This window comes from Dendrobates tinctorius, unplaced genomic scaffold (genome assembly GCF_039654945.1).
Source record: "Dendrobates tinctorius isolate UK_male_01 unplaced genomic scaffold, ASM3965494v1 ptg000079l, whole genome shotgun sequence".
Taxonomy (NCBI): domain Eukaryota; kingdom Metazoa; phylum Chordata; class Amphibia; order Anura; family Dendrobatidae; genus Dendrobates; species Dendrobates tinctorius.
Genome location: NW_027361747.1, coordinates 11,218,510 through 11,239,116, shown reverse-complemented (window position 1 = coordinate 11,239,116; position 20,607 = coordinate 11,218,510). Strand labels below are relative to the sequence as shown.

At 47.9% G+C, this 20,607-nt stretch overlaps 1 protein-coding gene across 3 annotated transcripts in view; it reads right to left on the bottom strand.

Annotated features, from left to right (window-relative positions):
* SPATA18 (spermatogenesis associated 18) overlaps window positions 1–14,120 on the bottom strand; it is a 51,230-nt gene extending 37,110 nt beyond the window's left edge. The window contains exon 1 of one of the 3 annotated variants that reach the window (XM_073583523.1): window positions 13,740–14,120. In XM_073583523.1, the coding sequence (XP_073439624.1) occupies window positions 13,740–13,826 (87 nt within the window). In that variant the 5' untranslated portion in view covers window positions 13,827–14,120. The remainder of the gene's footprint in view (window positions 1–13,739) is intronic. The other 2 variants (XM_073583521.1, XM_073583522.1) reach the window with 2 other exon arrangements.
* Window positions 14,121–20,607: the final 6,487 nt, after the last annotated feature.

Sequence of the window (20,607 nt, the reverse complement as noted above, 5' to 3'; positions counted from 1 at the left end):
TCTTTGTTTCATTGCAGCCATTTTGTAAATTCAAAAAAGTTCATTTTTTTCCTACATTAATGTACATTCTGCACCACATCTTGACTGGAAAAAAAAAACAGAAATAAAGAAAGTTTTGCAAATTTATTAAAAAAGAAAAACTGAAATATCACATGATCATAAGTATTCAGACCCTTTGCTCAGACACTCATATATAAGTCACATACTTTCCATTTCCTTGTGATCCTCTTGAGATGGTTCGATTCCTTCATTGGAGTCCAGCTGTGGTTAATTAAACTGATAGGACGTGATTTGTAAAGGCACACACCTGTCTATATAAGACCTCACAGTGCATGTCAGACCAAATCAGAATCATGAGGTCAAAGGTACTGGCCACGGAGCTCAGAGACAGAAGTGTGGCAAGGCACAGATCTTGCCAATGTTACAAATGAATGTCTGCAGTACTCATGGTTCCTAAGAGCACAGTGGCCTCTATAATCCTTAAATGGAAATAGTTTGAGACCACCAGAAGTCTTCCTAGACCTGGCCGTCCAGCCAAACTGAGCAATCATGGGAGAAGAGCCTTGGTGAGAGGTAAAGAAGAACCCCAAGATCACTGTGGCTGAGCTCCACAGATTCAGCAGGGAGATGGGAGAAAGTTCCACAAAGTCAACTATCACTGCAGCCCTCCACCAGTCGGGCCTTTATGGTAGAGTGGCCCGACAATAGCCTCTTCTCAGTGCCAGACATATGAAAGCCCGCATAGAGTTTGCTAAAAAGAACACATGAAGGACTCCCAGACTATGAGGAATAAGATTCTCTGGTCTGATGAGACGAAGATGGAACTTTTTGGTGAAAATGCTAAGCGGTATGTGTGGAGAAAACCAGGTAATGCTCATCACCTGCGCAATACAATCCCAACACTGAAACATGGTGGTGTTTTTCAGCTGCAGGGACAGGACGACTGGTTGCAATTGAAGGAAACATGAATGCGGCCAAGTACAGAGATATCCTGGAGGAAAACCTCTTCCAGAGTGCTCTGGACCTCAGACTTGGCCGAAGGTTCACCTTCCAACAAGACAATGACCCTAAGCACACAGCTAAAATAACAAAGGAGTGGTTTCAGAACAACTCTGTGACCATTCTTGACTGGCCCAGCCAGAGCCCTGACCTAAACCCAATTGAGCATCTCTGGAGAGACCTGAAAATGTCTGTCGACCAGGCCCGGATTGGCAATATAACCAACCGGGCATTTTCCCGCTGGGCCGCTGTCACGTGGGCCGCGGGCGGCAGCGCCCAATCATCTGGCCGCTTGCCAGCTGCTGCGGCCACTGTTTCTCCTGCCGCCGGCCCTCTGCGGGCACGGCGGTGATAGTTTCCAAGTTCCTCCCGCACTGCAGGGAGATAAGCCGCCACGCCCCCTCCCCCATCCTCGCCCTAGCATTAGACCCCCTCCCCCCCAGCCACTCACAGCGTCGCACTCGCTTGCCTGCTGGCTCTGTTCGCAGGACCTGTGATGAGGTCACAGGAGGGGAGGAGTCAGGGGGTCACATGATCAGGAGCCTTTGTCCAGACCCCCGAACATGTCACCCCTGACTCCGCCCCTCCTGTGACCTCATCACAGGTCCTGTGCGCTCAGCCTTGCCTCTACCGTCTGCAAGACTCTGCTTTGCTGTTGTCATGGTGCTGGTTGAGGTAAGTATGTGTGGGGTCAGGATTTACAGTGTGGATGTAGCAGAGCCGTGTGTGCGAGGTGTACGGAGCGGAGCCGCGTGTGTACGAGGTGTACGGAGCGGAGCCGCGTGTGTACGGAGCGGAGCCGCGTGTGTACGAGGTGTACGGAGCGGAGCCGCGTGTGTGCGAGGTGTACGGAGCGGAGCCGCGCGTGTGCGAGGTGTACGGAGCGGAGCCGCGCGTGTGCGAGGTGTACGGAGAGGAGCCGCGCGTGTGCGAGGTGTACGGAGCGGAGCCGCGCGTGTGCGAGGTGTACGGAGCGGAGCCGCGCGTGTGCGAGGTGTACGGAGCGGAGCCGCGCGTGTGCGAGGTGTACGGAGCGGAGCCGCGCGTGTGCGAGGTGTACGGAGCGGAGCCGCGCGTGTGCGAGGTGTACGGAGCGGAGCCGCGCGTGTACGAGGTGTACGGAGCGGAGCCGCGCGTGTGCGAGGTGTACGGAGCGGAGCCGCACGTGTGCGAGGTGTTCGGAGAGGAGCCGCGCGTGTGCGAGGTGTACGGAGCGGAGCCGCGCGTGTGCGAGGTGTACGGAGCGGAGCCGCGCGTGTGCGAGGTGTACGGAGCGGAGCCGCGCGTGTGCGAGGTGTACGGAGCGGAGCCGCGCGTGTGCGAGGTGTACGGAGCGGAGCCGCGCGTGTGCGAGGTGTACGGAGCGGAGCCGCGCGTGTGCGAGGTGTACGGAGCGGAGCCGCGCGTGTGCGAGGTGTACGGAGAGGAGCCGCGCGTGTGCGAGGTGTACGGAGAGGAGCCGCGCGTGTGCGAGGTGTACGGAGAGGAGCCGCGCGTGTGCGAGGTGGACAGAGTGGAGCCGCGCGTGTGCGAGGTGGACAGAGTGGAGCCGTGTGTGTATGGAGTGGAGCCATATGTGTACGGGATGTACGGAGCGGAGCCAAGTGTGTACAAAGCATACAAAGCGTGCTTTTCCCACGGACACAGGAGTACACGGCGGAGCCCCGAGGAGCATTTTAAAAGACACACATGACGTTCCACCTGAAGTGATGTGCTGGAAGCTGACCGGAAATGAGATAATTTCTTGAGGAGATTGTGACGGAACTAGGAATGCTTCAGATCCATCACCGTGTCCTCCTCCGACAGCGCAGACAGCAGGATCGCCTTGGAATCGGGGATGCCGGCCATGTGAGCGGATCATGATAGGTCCTGCACCGGGAGGCTCAGGTGGGCACTACAATGGGAGCCGGGCTGCTATAGTATCTTTGTAGATTCTTTCTTTATTTCTTTCTCTCTTTTTCTTTCTCTCTCTGTTCTTTCTTTCCCTCTTTCTTTCTTTTTCTTTCCTCTCTTTCTCTCTGTTCTTTCTTTCTTTTCTTTACTTATTTCTTTCTCTCTCTGTTCTTTCTCTGTCTCTCTCTGTTCTTTCTTTCTTTCCCCTCTTTCTTTCTCTCTCTGTTCTTTCTCTGTCTCTCTCTGTTCTTTCTTTGTCTCTCTCTGTTCTTTCTTTCTTTCCCCTTTCTTTCTCGCTCTATCCGTTTTCTTTTTTCTCTCTCTCTGTTTTCTCTCTTCCTTAGTGCCAGTCAGTGTGCCCATAATGCCAGCCACTGTGCCCTCAGTACCAGTCAGTGTGATCAGCAGTGCTAAATGGGTGCGATTAGGTGTGCACATGGGTGTGACTAGTTGTGAAATGGGTGTGGCTGGGCGTGGCCAAAATTTGCAGCAGCGCGCCGCAATCTTTGTCAGTCTTTCCCTTCTTCAAAAGTTGGGAGGTATGATAGGGGCGGCTATGACCAGGGGGTCTGGTTGCCCAATAGAGAGCAGTTCTGCCAGGAATTCTGTAATGATGCATACAAAAGGGGACAGAGATTTGGGAGGAGTACTGTACCTAAAAGCAATAAATAGGACTGAGCTGAAATACTGGGCACAGCTATGACTACATGTTATATAGTCGTGTTAATCACCTCTCACTTCTTGTAAACTACAAGTGTACAAAGATATTATATAGTCACCATGTGACTAGTGGGCCTGTGTAACTTCAAATGCCAGGGCTGAATTTTAGTCCCAGTCCGGCCCTGCTGTCGACCAACGTTCACCATCCTGCCTGACGGAACTGGAGAGGATCTGCAAGGAAGAATGGCAGAGGATCCCCAAATCCAAGTATGAAAAACTTGTTGCATCATTCCCAAGAAGACTCCATGTGATATTTCAGTTTCTTTTTTAATAAATTTGCAAAAATTTCTATATTTCTGTTTTTTTTCAGTCAAGATGGGGTGCAGAGTGTACATTAATGAGAAAAAAAAAGGAACTTTAGAATTTACCAAATGGCTGCAATAAAACAAAGAGTGAAAAATTTAAAGGGGTCTAAATTTAAGAAGCATAATTGTCAGAAGCTCCCTGTCCCAGGGGCGTAACTACCGGGGTAGCAGCCGAAGCGGTTGATTTGGGGCCCGGCCCATATAGGGGCCCGGGTCCCCAGCTCCCGACCACGCTGGCAGCCCCGGTCCGCGCTAGGGCCTCCCTACATTTTATTCAGGCGTCTGCTTTGCAGCTTTATTTTCAATGAATACCCAGCGCCTGCTGCCCCCCCCCCCCCCCCGCACCATGGCCCAGCCAGCTTTGCAATCCCCCCCTGCACAATGGTCCAGCCACAGCACCGCCCTCACCTGATGTCACACACTGCTCTGCTCCACTTCCTCATTCGGTCAGTGTGTGCCACGTGGGACTGGGAGAGGGACGGCCAGGTAACAAGAATTTTTTTTCTTTTTTTGGGGCAGAATGCCGGGGGCCTGAGCCAGAATGCTGGACATGGGGCAGAATGCTGGACACGATGGGGCAGAATGCTGGACACGATGGGGCCAGAATGCTGGACACGATGGGGCCAGAATGCTGGACACGATGGGGCCAGAATGCTGGACACGATGGGGCAGAATGCTGGACACGATGGGGGCAGAATGCTGGACACGATGGGGGCAGAATGCTGGACACGATGGGGGCAGAATGCTGGACACGATGGGGGCAGATTGCTGGACACGATGGGGGCAGAATGCTGGACACGATGGGGGCAGAATGCTGGACACGATGGGGGCAGAATGCTGGACACAATGGGGGCAGAATGCTGGACACAATGGGGGCAGAATGCTGGACACGATGGGGGCAGAATGCTGGACACGATGGGGGCAGATTGCTGGACACGATGGGGGCAGATTGCTGGACACGATGGGGGCAGATTGCTGGACACGATGGGGGCAGATTGCTGGACACGATGGGGGCAGATTGCTGGACACGATGGGGGCAGATTGCTGGACACGATGGGGGCAGAATGCTGGACACGATGGGGGCAGAATGCTGGACACGATGGGGGCAGAATGCTGGACACGATGGGGGCAGAATGCTGGACACGATGGGGGCAGAATGCTGGACACGATGGGGCAGAATGTGACAGTGAGACACAGGAGGGGGCAGAATGTGAGGCACGGGGCAGAATGTGACAGTGAGACACAGGAAGGGGCACAATGAGAGACAGGGCGGCATGACTGGAGACACTGGGGGGAGGATTGGAGAGAGATGGGGCAGGGTTGGAGACAGATCGTGCAGGATCATGGAGCAGGATGGATACGGTGGAGACAGATGGGGAGATCATGTGGGGCAGAATGGATACTTATGAGGGCGGTATGGGAGAACGGGCTGAAGCCAGGAATGAGACACACGGGGGTCAGGATGGGGAATATTATTACCACAGGGTCTAATTAAGGGATATTATTACTGCAGTGATGTATTTATTTTATTTTTTGAGTATACTGTTTTAAATGGGGGGACGGTCCTGTAACTGTGTAGAGTGACACTATGTCGCCTTTTTTTCTTCATGTGATGTAATGTAGAAGTTGGGAAAAATAAGTAATGTGTTATTTCCTGCAGAGACGAGCCCTGGCTGGAAGACATGATGGCGATCTGTGCTGGATGAAAGATGAAAAACAAAGATTAAGGACTTCACCTAGAGACGTCACTGGTGAGTTAGTGTGTTACCTGTACACTGACACTATACACTGTATAGAGGCCCTGTGTATAATGTCATTGATCACTGTATTACCTGTACACAGACACTGCATACTAAGCACAGATCTCCTGTGTATAATGGCACTTATGGCGATAGTATCGTGTTTTTTTTATTACTGATCAGTATTGTAGTGTTCAGTCACTGTGGTGGTAATATGTGGTCTGGTCATGGTGCAGTGGTGTTCCTTGTATGTGATATTATTCGGTCACTGTGGTGGTAATATATGGTCTGGCGGTATTTGTTCCTTGTGTGTGGTATTATAGGTCACTATGTGGTCTGGACATGGTGTGGCGGTATTTTTCCCTTGTATGTGATATTATTGGTCATTTTAAAAATTGAAAAATAAAAAAATCCTAAACTGTATCACATATTTTAACAAATATTTAATAGGTTACAGTAGAGTAGGGCTCAGCCAAAAGAGTCTACCGTGTTATGGTGGCGGCTTAAAAAATCTTTTGGCCAAAACCAAAGCTGCCGGCTATATGTGTGATCTGGTAATGGGAACTGTTAATGTGTGATTGGTGAGAAGTGGAGTTTTTCCAAGAGAGAGCGGTGGGGCTTTGGACAGTTCGAGGGGTGGAGGCGAGGCAGGGGTGGAGCTTGGGCGGAGTCTCAAGGGGGCCCTGAAAATTTTACCAGTATGGGGTCCCGAAATTCCTAGTGGCAGCCCTGAGTGCAATTAAGTACATTACTGCGGCGCTCCAGCGGGTGCTGTGGCCAACGCTGTCTTGGGGGCCCGCCGGCCCGGTGTGTGTAGGGGATCAGGGGCCCCGGCGGAAAAAATGTACACTATGATTTCACAGCCTACGCTGCATTTCTGTGCCTGCTGTGCGGAGTGAAGCACATATTGGGCCCGCCTCCCTGCCTGCAGCCAGTGTATTGCTTCAGTTCAGTCCCGCCCCTTCCCTGAGCCCTCACGTCTTGAAGAGGGTGTGTCTTGAAGGGGGTGTGTCTTGAAGGGGGCCCCGTTTAAAAGTTTGCTATGGGGCCCAATCAGTTCTAGTTACGCCCCTGCCCTGTCCTCTCCAACAGCTACAGGAACCTTTCCTTGCAACCAGAAAAATGTAAAACCTGTTCATTTATAATGACCACGGAGAAGATAAAGATTCGAAACTCACATCAGGACTACAAGATCCCAGGTAGGTTCAGCTGTATCACATCTAATGTGAACAAGGATGAATTCTCATCGTCACACAATAAGAGAAAAAAGAATGGATCTACCTGTGGCAAAACATTTTTGCATCCCTGGTCATAGCATGATGGACATTAAATTAAGGGCCTGTCACACTAAGCGATATCGCTAGCAATATTGCTATAACGTCACTGGTTTTTGTGACGTTATAGCGATATTGCTTGCGACATCGCTGTGTCTGATACTTACCTACGACCCGCTCCCCTGCTGATTATCGCTGATCACGCGAGAACGTCCTGAACCGTTTCTCGTCGTCAGCTTCCTGCTGGGCTTCCTGCTGTGACGACGAGCAACGCGTGGACGCGGGCGGGAGGACTTCTGGATCGCATCGTCTGACAGGTAAGTAGCGACCCCCGACCCCTGCGATGTCGCTGGTGAGATCTGCCTGTGTGGCAGCTCACTAGCGACCACTTAGCGATGTACCAGCTATCCTGACCGCGTCATATCGCTGGTCGGGATCGCTGGTACATCGCTAAGTGTGACAGTACCTTTACTTGTATTAAAAGGTAACTTCAAGTCTCAGAGAGAGAAGAATCTCTGAGTACAAATTTATGAAAACTTTCTACACATTCAGTGCAGGTAAGAATGTAAGAATGTGTCGCATGGATTTATGTCTTTTCACATCAATTAAGGAATTTGCTCCTCAGACCTTCTGGGGTCATCACAACACAGAACAAGATCCCAATCAGAGGGCAATAAAACCTTCACACTGCTTAACTATGAACTGCTCCAATATTTATGCCTATCCCTCTCCCATAATGACTATTCCGCTTCACATCACTTGTCTTAGCTATTGCGTTATTTCTGTGCTGTCTTGTGTATAAATATGTGATTCTTCAGATTTTGTATTAGTCTAGCCTGATGAAGAGACCTGAGTAGTCTTGAAAGCTTGCAATTTGTTACCAACTTTTCAGTTAGCCATTAAAAGGTATCAACCACTGAGGACTCTCAATTCTAAGCATATATCATAACATCCTCCCTATGATTGTTCACTGGAGGTGTGAAAAATTGATCATTTATAACCTATCAACTCCTGCCTTCCCGTCTAAGCACTGTTTCAGTACTCGGATCTACATGGCGACTGGTGGTTTTATCTGTTATTCACAGGCATTGTTTAGGTCACTAAGGCAACAAGAAGCAGAAAAAGAAGAGACAAGGAATCCTGCAGCTTCAGTATATAACACATAGAAGGGTACGGGCAGGAGTAAGACCGATTCTTAGTAATGTGGCATCTAGCCAATAAGGAGGATAAAGGAGAGCAGAAGAACAATCAGTGTGATCAGGTCAGGTCAGGTCAATTATACTGTGGAAATACATTGGATCTAACGTGTGAAAGGAGTTGTTCCTATATAACCTTTATGGTATAGTAATATTGGACGGCCACCAATTCTGGAACAGAGGAGTTTGTTCTCCGTAGAGAAGTGGCTACAGATATAAAAGATTTTATTGTAGAATCGACTAACCATGTTATGTGCAGGATGCCCTCGGCCATAGCTCAAGTTTGGGAAGAGAATTCAAAAGCCCAATCCTTTTGTTCTCTGGTAAGATAGGTCACTGCCAGAGGTGTCTGACAACAACTTAGGCCTCTTTCACACTTAAGTTATTTGCATCAGTTAAAATCCGCCAAAAAGGCAGGCAAGCGGATCCGTTCTCGACTGAAAATGAGGAAATTTAAAGGAACCGCTGGCCAGGAAAGAGAGAGAGATATTTTGGGGTTAATTCAGTGTCTGGAGGATCCGCCGGCCAAAAAAACGTTGCAAGCTCCGTTTGGAAATCTTTGAGGATGTTGACGGACACTAACATGCCCGGCAGCCATCTTGCCCGACTCCGCTATTCAGAGGAACCGTCAGCTCGGGCGAACACTCCTAGGTTCTTTATGAAAGAGCTGCTGCCAGACTCCTCTTATCAACAGGGAGAACATTGAAACACGCGTCGGGGCACTGTGCAGTGTGGTCTTTACACATGATGGCACATGGTGGGTGTACATCTTAGGTTGTACTTTACTCAATATGAGTGCTATTGCAGGGGGTCTCCCATCTCTCTAAGTGTTACATGATTGGTTATTTTCAGCATTGGTACTTTATATTTTCAGGGACTAGTTGTTCTATTGCACGGACACTCTAATCCTTGTCTCTGAAATGTGATTACTATATCACTATTTTGGATAATATTTATTTTTTGCATCTTATTTAAGTATTTTGGTGGTAGGTATAGGATTATGCATTGTTTGTTTGGTACCCCCAGAATTTAGTTTAATTAAGTAAGTCAGTGTTGAATATGGTCTGAACAGGAGTGGAACAATCAGAGGAAAAGTAGAATAGAAACACGTCAATACTTCTGCATTTTTCACCCACTCCTGGTTTGGCTTACAAATACTGAAGGAAAATACTGACCAAATACTGAACATGTGTACGTGGCCTAAGGATTCAGACTTCTAAATCTTTACTGTGCGCGCACACCACACAATATCATGATTCTCAGGTTTTCCTGCCCCATAGCAGGTGGTCACGTGATCGCAAGTGTGGGATCCCCCTTGCTTAATTCACTTGTATTGAGCTAGGCCGAGGAAGTCCAAGAATGTGGCCGTGAGTAAGCAAATTGCTGCAATACTGGAGAATCCTGACAGTGTGTGGCATGCGCTAAAAGGATTCAGAAGTCTTCGGTCAAAGTGACTGCAGACTTTAAGTGGAATACCAGACCAGACAACCCCTTTAAAGTGTATGAACTCCTTCAGTGATCCCAGAGATAACCATGGGGCTGCTCATCACAGCAGCACAGCCCCTTCCTGCTCGGATCTCCATGATCAGTGTAGAACTAGGCTAAGTTCACACAAGTGTAAGAAGAACCATCTGCTCTCCAATGAGAAAAAGCTAATGATTTTCTATCCATATACTATCCAGTTGCCACCTGTAGCTCATTTTATATACCGATATGCCATCCAATTGGCGCATTTTTTTATGCATCTATGATTAAAAAATTATACAAGGCCAAAAACAGTTTCATATGTTAATAATTGAAAAGGATCCATTAATACCGGATGACATACATATGATACCCATACAGCATCCTCTTTTTTGAGCACTCGTTGAAATCCATGGGCTAGTCTCATCCGAAAAACATATGGGAAGTACCGCATGGATTAACACTGGTCCATGTGATGTCTGGGCGCCATTTTCTACACGGACGGCTGAAATAAAGTTTGTGTGGCAGAACCTGAAGAGGGCGCTACCAGGAGAGGTGAGTCACCCAGTAGCCCCCAGGTAAGAAATGTGCTCTTTTCTCTACCTTAGACCATCAGGAATGCAGATTTAACCATTTCACTGTCTTACGGTACAATATAATCCTGACATTAACCCCTTCACTGCCCTAAATCATCATTTGATCAAATGATTAAAGATGTTGTTCACTACTTTTACAATCTAAAGGAGAGGTCAACCATGTCTGATCGTCCAGGGTCCGAGATCTGGCACCCCCGCAGATCAGCTGTTATCGGTGTTGATAGCCACCAGCCGAAAGTACTCACTTGCCGAGCCGCTCCACCTACTTGTAGTGGCCGCGGCAGGGTCTTAGGGTGTGTGAACACGCTGCGGATTCTGCTGCGGATCCACAGCGGTTTTGGTGTACGGTACCATAATATCCTATGGATATCAAAAACCGCAGTGCAGACGGTGCAGATTTTTCTGCGCGGATTTGCTGCGGTTTCTAAACCGCAGAAAGAATTGACATGTCAATTCTTTCTGCGGATTCCGCTGCGGTTTACCATCTCCTCCATTGTAGAGATAATAAACCGCAGGGCAAAACCACAGGCTAATCCGCAGGTAAAACCGCAGGTCTTTTGACCTGCGAATTTTACAAAATCCGCGCGGCCAAATCCGCAGAGCATTCCGCAGCGTGTGCACACACCCATACACCTTCTATTGATTTCAATAGGAGGCGGATGTGCAGTACCCAGCCCTGGTCACTACAGGAAGATGGAGCAACCCGGCAAGTGACTTCTTCCGGCCAGCGGCTGTCAACACCGATAACGGCTGATCTGCGGGAGTGCTGGGTATAAGACCCCAGCCAATAAAACAATGATAGATCATCAATGTAAAAGTAGCGGACAACTTCTTTAATCATTTGCTTTAACCGGCGAATGTTCGCAGCTGTTCAAAACGTTGGTTGGGAAGTGTTCAATTTTTTCAGCCAGTGATCAGCATTGGCTGCATCAGAGACCAAAATAGATCTAATATTGGCCGACATAGCATGTGATCTACTTTGGGACAATGGGATCGTTCATTTAACCAACAAACAATAGTCCACCGGCCCATTTTCATCTAATGTGCATGGCAGCCTTAACTCCTTCATGGCCTTGGGCCACTAAACCCTTTCACTAGGGTCATAACTATTGTGGAGGCAGGGGATGTAAATGCACCAGGGCCTAGGAGCCCAAAAGGTCCTTTTGGCTCATGTGAAACCAATTATATTAAGACCCATGATCGTGTGGGCCCTATTTGAGATTTTACATTGGGGCCCACAAGCTTCTTGTGACGCCACAGTTCACTCAGGGAGGCAGAGGTAGGACAAGCTAAACTTTTGCACTAGGGACCATGAGTCGTGTGCAGAGGTGGAATAAAAAAAAAAAAAAACAAAATCACTCGTCACACTACAACAAGGCTCAACACCGGGTCTAATGATCATGTACCCCAAGAAAAACGACTTTACTGCCCAATATAAAAAATTCCCATAACACATAATGGTAGAGCAGTCTGCATATGTTATGTACTCTCAGATTGGTGGGTGGGAAGGGGGATGAATGAGGATGGATGGCCCAAGTCAGTGGAATGCCATGTTAGGAGGTTACCATAGCAACGGACACCGACCTGGGGACTAAACTACATAACGATTCCGCACACTTTATATTCCTTACAAAAATCTGATCCCATAAAAGGAGATTGTTCACATAGTTCTAACTGGACAGATAATGCTAAGGCTACTTTCACACATCAGTTTTTTGCCGTCAGGCAGGATCCGGCTGTTTTTTGCTGGATCCGTCTCTGTTCCTGGCGGCTGGCCAATTGGATCTGAGCATGCGCAGACTTAAAAAAACCGGATCCGGTGGCTGGATCCGTCTTTTTCTGGATCCGGCGCATTCCGGCGCCCATAGACTTTCATTGTAGCAAAAAGCTGGAAGCGCCGGATCCGGCGCTTCCGGCTTTTTCGCCGGAGACAAAAAACGTTACAGTAGCCGTTTTTTCCAGACGCCGGAATGAGACAAGTTGCCGGATCCGGCAAAAAACGGATGAAACGCAATGCCATCCGGCACGATCCGGCGCTAATGCAAGTCAATGGGGAAAAACCGGATCCGGCATTGCATTTTGCCGGATCCGGTTTTACAAAAAAAAGCCGGATCGCGCCTGAAGGCAAAAAACTGATGTGTGAAAGAGGCCTTACATTGAACTTTACAAAAAATGCTAAATTAATACAAAAAAGTTTTAAAAAAATATTTAATAAAAATACTAAAATAGTAATAAAAGTTATATCAGCCCTTCTTCACACAACGTAAATAAAATCTAAAAAATAAAAATATAGGTGGTATTGCTGAACGGATAATATATCATAATATTTATCCTGTACAGTAGGAAATGAAAAAGAGAAACTGAAATGGCAGAGTCCAGGTATTTTGTTCATTTCGCTTTCCTAAAAGAGAATAGAAATAGAACAGATCACAAAAAAATAGAGCTCGTACCGCAAAACGCAACCTGGATGCAGCGCTAAAAATCAAATAAAGTTATAGCTCCTAGAAGGAGAGGAGGAGACACTGAAAGCACAGTGGAGCCCAACGGGACACTGCACAGAGAAATGTGCAAAAGATGCAAGAGTCAAAGAAAGACCAGCTGCAACGTCCACGGAAATCACTGTATGGAGCCGAAATCTACGCATCACGTCCTATATGTAGCAGTATTGGGCTCATTTGTGTTGTGTTAGATTTGGTCATCTCTTATGCATGTCCGCAGTCACTACGGTGTGCAGCATGGGGCAGGTACAGACAGGCACAGAATGGAGCAGGCACAGGGTGGGCAGGCGCAGGGCAGGTAGGCACAGGGCAGGCACAGCATGGAGCAGGCACAGGGTAAACACAGCGCAGGGCAGGTAGGCACAGCGCAGGGCAGGTAGGCGCAGGGCAGGTAGGCACAGCGCAGGGCAGGTAGGCACAGCGCAGGGCAGGTAGGCACAGGGAAGGCACAGCATGGAGCAGGCACAGGGTAAACACAGTGCAGGGCAGGTAGGCACGGCATGGAGCAGGCACAGGGCAGGTAGGCACAGAGCAGGGCAGGCACAGGGCAGGTAGGCACAGCATGGAGCAGGCACAGGGTAAACACAGTGCAGGGCAGGTAGGCACGGCATGGAGCAGGCACAGGGCAGGTAGGCACAGAGCAGGGCAGGCACAGGGTAGGTAGGCACAGCACTGGGCAGGCACATTGTAGGGCTGGTAGGCACAGCACAAGGCCGGCAGGCACAGCACTGAGCAGGCACAGCGCAGGGCAGGTAGGCACAGGGCAGGCACAGCAGTGTGGCGCTGACACAGACGCTGCCGCCGCAGTTCCTGGCACTGGTTTCTGCCATGGATGGGCTGCCTGTCTCCATGACAACCAGCGTCCTTGGTTACCGCTTTCTGTCAGGCCGGGGTACATCGCCCAGACACAGTAATGCTGTGATATAAGAGGGGGCTCAGCACTAATCCCCTCGCCGCACATGTAGCAGATGTGTGCGCGCTCCGTCACCAGCAGTAATCCGCTGATATTACAGTATGGAGGACACTGGCTATATAAAGTGACGGGTGGCACTCACATGGTAGTCCTTGTACCAGTCCTCCAGCTTGTCCTGCAGCAGTTTGCACGTCTCGCTGTTGCTGAGCCTCCTCAGGGTGTCTGCCATGATTGTGCGATCTGGTCGGCTTCCAGGGATTAAATGTCGCTGGCGTGTGAGCTGCGCCTTTTATTTGGAGGGGCGAGTCCTGCAATCAGTGCGGCGCCGTGGTTGCTCTGCTCGGGTGTCAGGGACGCCGGTGCATCAGCCCCGAGGCTTTTTAGTTGTAGCAACGGCTTTCATCCATCCTCCTCCTGCCCGGCCCTCATCCAGTCCTCCTCCTCCTGGCAGCAGTAGTGGGGGCAGACCTGGTGCACAGTCCTGTCTGTGGTTCACCCAGTCCTCCTCCTGGCAGAGGTAGTGGGGGGCAGGCAGGGTGCACAGGGGGCTGCAGACAGCTGGGGGGGTCCTGTGTGTGGCCCACCCAAGCCTCCTTCTGGCAGCAGTAGTGGGGGCAGACCTGGTGCACAGGGGCTGCAGACAGCTGGGGGGGTCCTGTGTGTGGCCCACCCAAGCCTCCTTCTGGCAGCAGTAGTGGGGGCAGACCTGGTGCACAGGGGGCTGCAGACAACTGGGGGGGTCCTGTGTGTGGCTCACCCAAGCCTCCTTCTGGCAGCAGTAGAGGGGGCAGGCAGGGTGCACAGGGGGCTGCAGACAGCTGGGGGGTCCTGTCTGTGTCCTCACACTAAACTTGTACAGGAATTGCATGAGAGCCAGGACCTTTTTCCTATTTTACAGTAGAGTGAAATAATTAAAATAAAATTGGAATTCCGACATTATTGTTTGAGCTTTGTTCTCATTGTGCAGCAGCAATGTCCTGACAGTTTCTCCAGGTCAGGAGGGTTAGAATCATGGAATCGTAGAGTTGGAAGGGACCTCCTGGGCCATCTGGTCCAACCCCCTGCTCAAAGCAGGATTCGCTAAATCATCCCAGTCAGATGTCTGTCCAGCCTCTGTTTGAAGACTTCCATTGATGGAGAACTCACCACTTCTCGTGGCAGCTTGTTCCACTCATTGATCACTCTGTCAAAAAGTTTTTTCTAATATCTAATATGTGTCTCCTCCCATTCAGTTTCATCCCATTGCTTCTAGTCTTTCCTTGTGCAAATGAGAATAAAGATGATCCTTCTACAATGTGACAGCTCTTTAGATATTTGTAGACAGCTATTAAGTCTCCTCTCAATTTTCTCTTTTGCAAACTAAACATTCCCAAATCCTGCAACCTTTCCTCATAAGACAGGGTTTGCAGACCGGTCACCATTCTGGTCGCTCTTTTCTGAACTTGCTCCAGTTTGTTGATGTCTTTTTTAAAATGTGGTGGTCAAAACTGGACACAATATTCCAGATGAGGTCTGACCAAAGAGGAGTAGAGGGAAATAATGACTTCACGTGATCTAGACTGTATGCTTCTGTTAATACATCCTAGAATTGCATTTGCCTTTTTTGCTGCTGCATCACACTGTTGACTCATATTCAGTCTGTGATCTATTAGTATACCCAAGTCTTTTTCACATGTGCTGTTGCTTAGGCCTATTCCTCCCATTCTGTATAAGCTTTTTTCATTTTTATTGCCCAGATGTAGTACTTTGCATTTTTCCCTGTTAAAAACCATTCTGTTAGTTGCTGCCCACTTCTCCAGTTTATTTATATCTTTTTGAATCCTCTCTCTCTTCTCTAGTATTAGCTATCCCTCCTAGCTTTGTGTCTTCAGCAAATTTAATCAGTTTACCCTCAATTCCTTCATCTAAATCATTGATAAAGATGTTGAACAATACAGGGCCCAGGACAGAGCCCTGTGGTACCCCACTTGAGACATTCTTCCAACTGGATGTGCAGCCATTTACGACCACTCTTTGCGTCCGATCACTAAGCCAGTTATGAATCCACTTAACAGTTGCCTTGTCCATTTATGGTTATGGTGATACCGAGCTGGTGTACTTTGTTTTCATATTTAGTGCTTGAAAAATGTGATTTGTGTGGCTATTTTCTGAGACCTATAACATTTTAGTATTTTTTCCCATTGGTGACCCTATGTAAGCCCTCATATTTACCATATTGGGGTGCAGAGAATGATTTGACCTCATTTTATTACATTTTTGGAGGCGTTGTGGCCACTAAAAAATTGCAGTTCTAATACAGCTGACGCTACGGGGCTCATGAGTGTGGAGCTGGGCCACCTCTCTCCACCGCCGGGCTATAGATCCAGATTAAACCAATAATGGCACAGTAAGCTATCAGCTCCCTCCTCCATCATTCTCCCTATGCGTCTGATGTCTCAGCGCAGCAGGTGTGATGACATCACTACATCGCGCCCGCTGAGCAGAGATTCACACTACACGCTGCAGAGAACAGAGCTGAGTATTTTAGGTTTTTTTTTTAAATCAATAAGTACATTGTGAAAGCTCAATATACTGTTTGAAGGGTTGTGTGTGGGGCATTATACTATTTGGAGGGCTATGTGGGGCCATTATACTGTTTGGGGGGCATTATATTATTTAGATGGTTGTGTTGGGTCCATCATACTCTATGGAGGGCTGTGAGGGGGCTCTAAGGGGCTTCAAGACAAGAAAAATTAATTTGTAAGCACTTTTTGGGGGAAGGAGGGAAGTGTGCGACGGCCCAATTAGGACATCTGTTATGGGGTCTCATTATTGTTATGTACGCCCCTAAGAGCTGGCACCTGCTATGTATGTAGCAGGCTCAGCTCCTGAGCTCGCTCCTAAGGCCGGGGTCACACTTGCGAGTGCAATGCGAGAAACTCGCTCGAGTCTCTCACATCAATACCCGGCACTGCCGCCGGCACTCGTGATTGGAGTGTGCGGCTGCAAGTCTTTCTATGCAGCTGAATGCTCCGGTCCGAACCGCCGGTGGCAGTGTCAGGTATTGAGGCAAGATACACGCACGAGTTTCTCGCATTGCACTCGCAAGTGTGACCCTGGCCCGGCCTAAGGGTTCGATCCTTAGGGCTTGCTCACACTGGTTATAATACAGTGGAGTGCAATGTGAGAAAACATCGCATTGCACCCTGACCAATATTATTCCATGAGTCAGTGCTGATCTGCGAGTCTTTCTGCAGCTTGAATGGGACTGAGGAAAAAATCGCAGCATGCTGAGAGTGGATGCAAGGACCTGATCGCATTCCCCAATGCAAGTCAATGAGTGTGAGAAAGAAATTGCATGGCACACAAATCATGTCCCATTCTTACTCCCCCACCTCAAAGGAAACCTGACATTTCATGAGCTAATTACATTAAATTCTCAGCCCGAACTTTCAGGATAGAGAGACAGACAGACAAACAGTTAAAATAGAATAGATGTCATGTAGAAATTTAATGTCACTAGCCCCCTACATATAATAAAGTAGAATCCTTTAGTGCCTTTCATGTGGCACTTTGAACACATTTTATAAGTGGTCATAAACTTGTAAATAACTCATGAAAGAATAAAGATAAGTTAAAACCAAGCACATCAATGTTTTTCTTGTGAAATTCTCAATAATTTGATGTGTCACATGACCCTCTTCCCATTGAAAAAAATAAAGTTAGATCCAAAATGGCTGACTTCAAAATGGCCGCCATGGTCACCACCCATCTTGAAGAGTTTCCCCCCTCCCAAATACTAATGTGCCACAAACAGGAAGTTGATATCACCAACCATTCCCATTTTATTTAAGTGTAGCCATATAAATGGCCCACCCTGTACTGTCAGTTGATTTTTATATTTGGTCCACTCATCCCCAACACTATACTGTTATGCATGACCCCCCTCATCCCTACCCTGGTATGCATGGTTCCCTCATCCCTATTTTGGTATGCATGCTTCCTCATCCCTAGATTGGTATGCATGTCCCCCTTATCTCTAGCCTGGTAGGCATGGTCCCCTCATCCTTATCCTGGCAGGAATGATCGCCTTAACCCCTATTCTGGTATGCAGGGTCCCCATCTCGTCCTAGTGTGCATGGCCCCATCCTTAACCTGCTATGATTGGCCTCCATCCTGGTCCTGGTATGCAGGGCCCCATCCTTATCCTGGTATGGTTGGCCCCCATCCTGGTCCTGTATGCATGGCCCCATCTTTATCCTGGTATGATTGTCCCTCACCCCCATCCTTGTATGCATGGCCTCATCAGAAAACATTAAAAAAAAAAAACCATTACACTTACTTTCCCAGTGCTCCCTTACAGCATCTTGTTCTGATGCCAACAGCTGCTTTATGCTTGTAAGTAGCGCATGGCAGGGACGTTATGCGCTACTTGCAAGCCAAAGGGTAGCTGCTGGAATACTAATTTCTCTGCATGCCGGGACTGTGTGCGTGGAGAACAAGTGAGTATTCACTGCTCTTCAGTAGCGCACACAGTGTCAGCCGCCGGCTTCCTGCAGCTGCCGGTGGTCACATGTGCCGCTACTTAAAAGAAATGAATATTCATTGCATTCCACTTCTAAATTCATACAACAAAAAAATCTATTTTAAAATGGCGGCGGCCGCGCCTGCGCAGAAGCAGCTATCAGTGATCCAATAGCTGTTACTGCGCAGGCACCGGCAGCACCATCTTTGTAGAGAAAATATAATATTTACACCTCCAACATGGTGCTGGCGGCACTGGTGAAGTCTCAGGCGCCATCTTGGAGGAGGAAATATTTTCTCTCTACAAAAATGACGCTGCCAGCACCTGTGCAGTAAAAGCTATTGGATCACTGATAGCTGGTATTGCGCCAGTACGGCCGGCGCCATTTTCAAACTGATTTTTTTTTTAATGAATTTCAGGATAACCTCAAACAAATGAATTATATACACATTATATATGCAATCCAGCTACACTGCAAGCACCACCACCAGCGCCTGCTTGCAGAGGGAGATTTTTTTCTTCTAAGGTATTCATATGTATGGCTTCCTGTCAGAAGCCATACATATGAATACCTAATCAGAGCACCACATGAAGACTCACACACACAGGCCCGCCCCAGGGCACGAGTATATCATGAACTCAAAACTGAAAATAAACATTAAACAACAACCTCAAGACAGATTTCATCAACCAAGGTATCATTTTAATTAGTATAACAGCACCAACCAGAAGCTGTCTGTAGGTTACTCAGCACAATCCTGCTGACAGGTTCCCTTTAACAAGAGGGGAGGAGGTGTTGCATTGTATCTTAGGAAAACTTATATCTCCACAGAGATCCAAGCTTCAGAGAATGGTAGCTCTGCAGAAACTGTTTGGGTAAGAATACAAGGAGAGAATAAAAGAAAGGACAGTATTGTAGGTGTTTACCATAGGCCATCTAGACAGAATGACGATATGGATGAACTCATTTTTCATTAGATGTCTCTGTTCTCAAAAAAGTACAACAGTCATCGTGGAAGATTTTAACTATCCAAATATTTGCTGAGAATCTCTCTTAGGCACAAGCAATGGATCCAGAAAATTCTTATCTTCTGTTGCTGACAACACTATCTTTCAAAAGGTAGAAGAGAGAACAAGAGGATCTGAAATCTTGAACCAAATTCTTACCAACAGGGAGGAAATGGTTGAGGACGTAAAGGTGGTCGGGAATTTAGGAGACAGCGATCATGCTATCCTTGAATTTTGGATTACAAGAGGAGGAAGACCAGCGAGGACTCAGACTTTAAGGTTGGACTTCAGAAAGGCAGATTTTAATGGACTCAGAAAGAGGGTAGGAAAGGTCCAATGGCTGGATGTTCTAAAGAATAGAAATGCCCAAGAAGGATGGGAGATTTTTCTAAATGAAATTCTCACTGCACAATCAGTAACAATCCTGAAAATAAGGAAGAATTGGAAGCATTTAAATAGGCCAGGAAGGATGAACACAGAACTTAAACACTTGTCAAAAAGGAAAAAAGAATTGAACATTAAATGGAAAGGGGAGCATATCTAAAGAAGAATATAATGCTGTCTGCAGGACAAGTGCTAGAAGAGTTAAAGCCTGTAATGAAGGTTAACAAAAATAAGGTTAACTGTGTAAGATATTAATTTGTATTTCTCTGATGACTTTTAATCTTCCTGTGAACTTTCTGATGAGCCTGAACTTTGACACTGGGTGTCATCTGATCCATTGGGCGTCGTTTTCAAATGCTGATGTGTACTTAAACCCTGTATGCCTATGACTCTTGTACAATATTTGTGGTAAGTCCTGATGAAGGGGTCACCTGAACTCTGAAACGCGTAGAATAAACCATGCTGAGACCTCTACAATTTTTGGAATTCTTCTTGCGGCAGCGCGGGGATGATCCTTCCTTCCTACCTAAGTGTATCCTAGGGTACTGAAAGAGTTAGCAAAGGAAATTTCAGAACCAAAAGCCAGAAGCTTTGAAAAATCATGGAAGCAGGAAACAGAAGATACAGAAGATTGTAGAAGGGCAAATGTTGTCCCTATCTTCATAAAAGGAAAGAAGATGGAGCCAGGAAATTACAGGCCAATGAGCCTTACTTCTATATCAGGAAAGATCTTTGAACAAATTATTAAACAGCATGTATGCAACTACTTGGATAAGAATTCAGTCATTAACCAAAGCCAGCATGGGTTTGTAGAAAATAAGTCATGCCAGACTAATCCAATTTCCTTCTATGATGGAATCACTTACTGGCTGGATCAGGGAAATGCAGTAGATATACACTGCTCAAGTGGCTCAGGTAGTGCAGCTCATCCAGGATGGCACATCAATGGGAGCTGTGGCAAGAAGGTTTGCTGTGTCTGTCAGTGTAATGTCCAGAGGCTGAAGGCACTACCAGGAGACAGGCCAGTACACTAGGAGACAAGGAGGGGGCCGTAGGAAGGCAACAACTAAGCAGCAGGACCCCTACCTCCGCCTTTGTGCAAGGAGGAACAGGA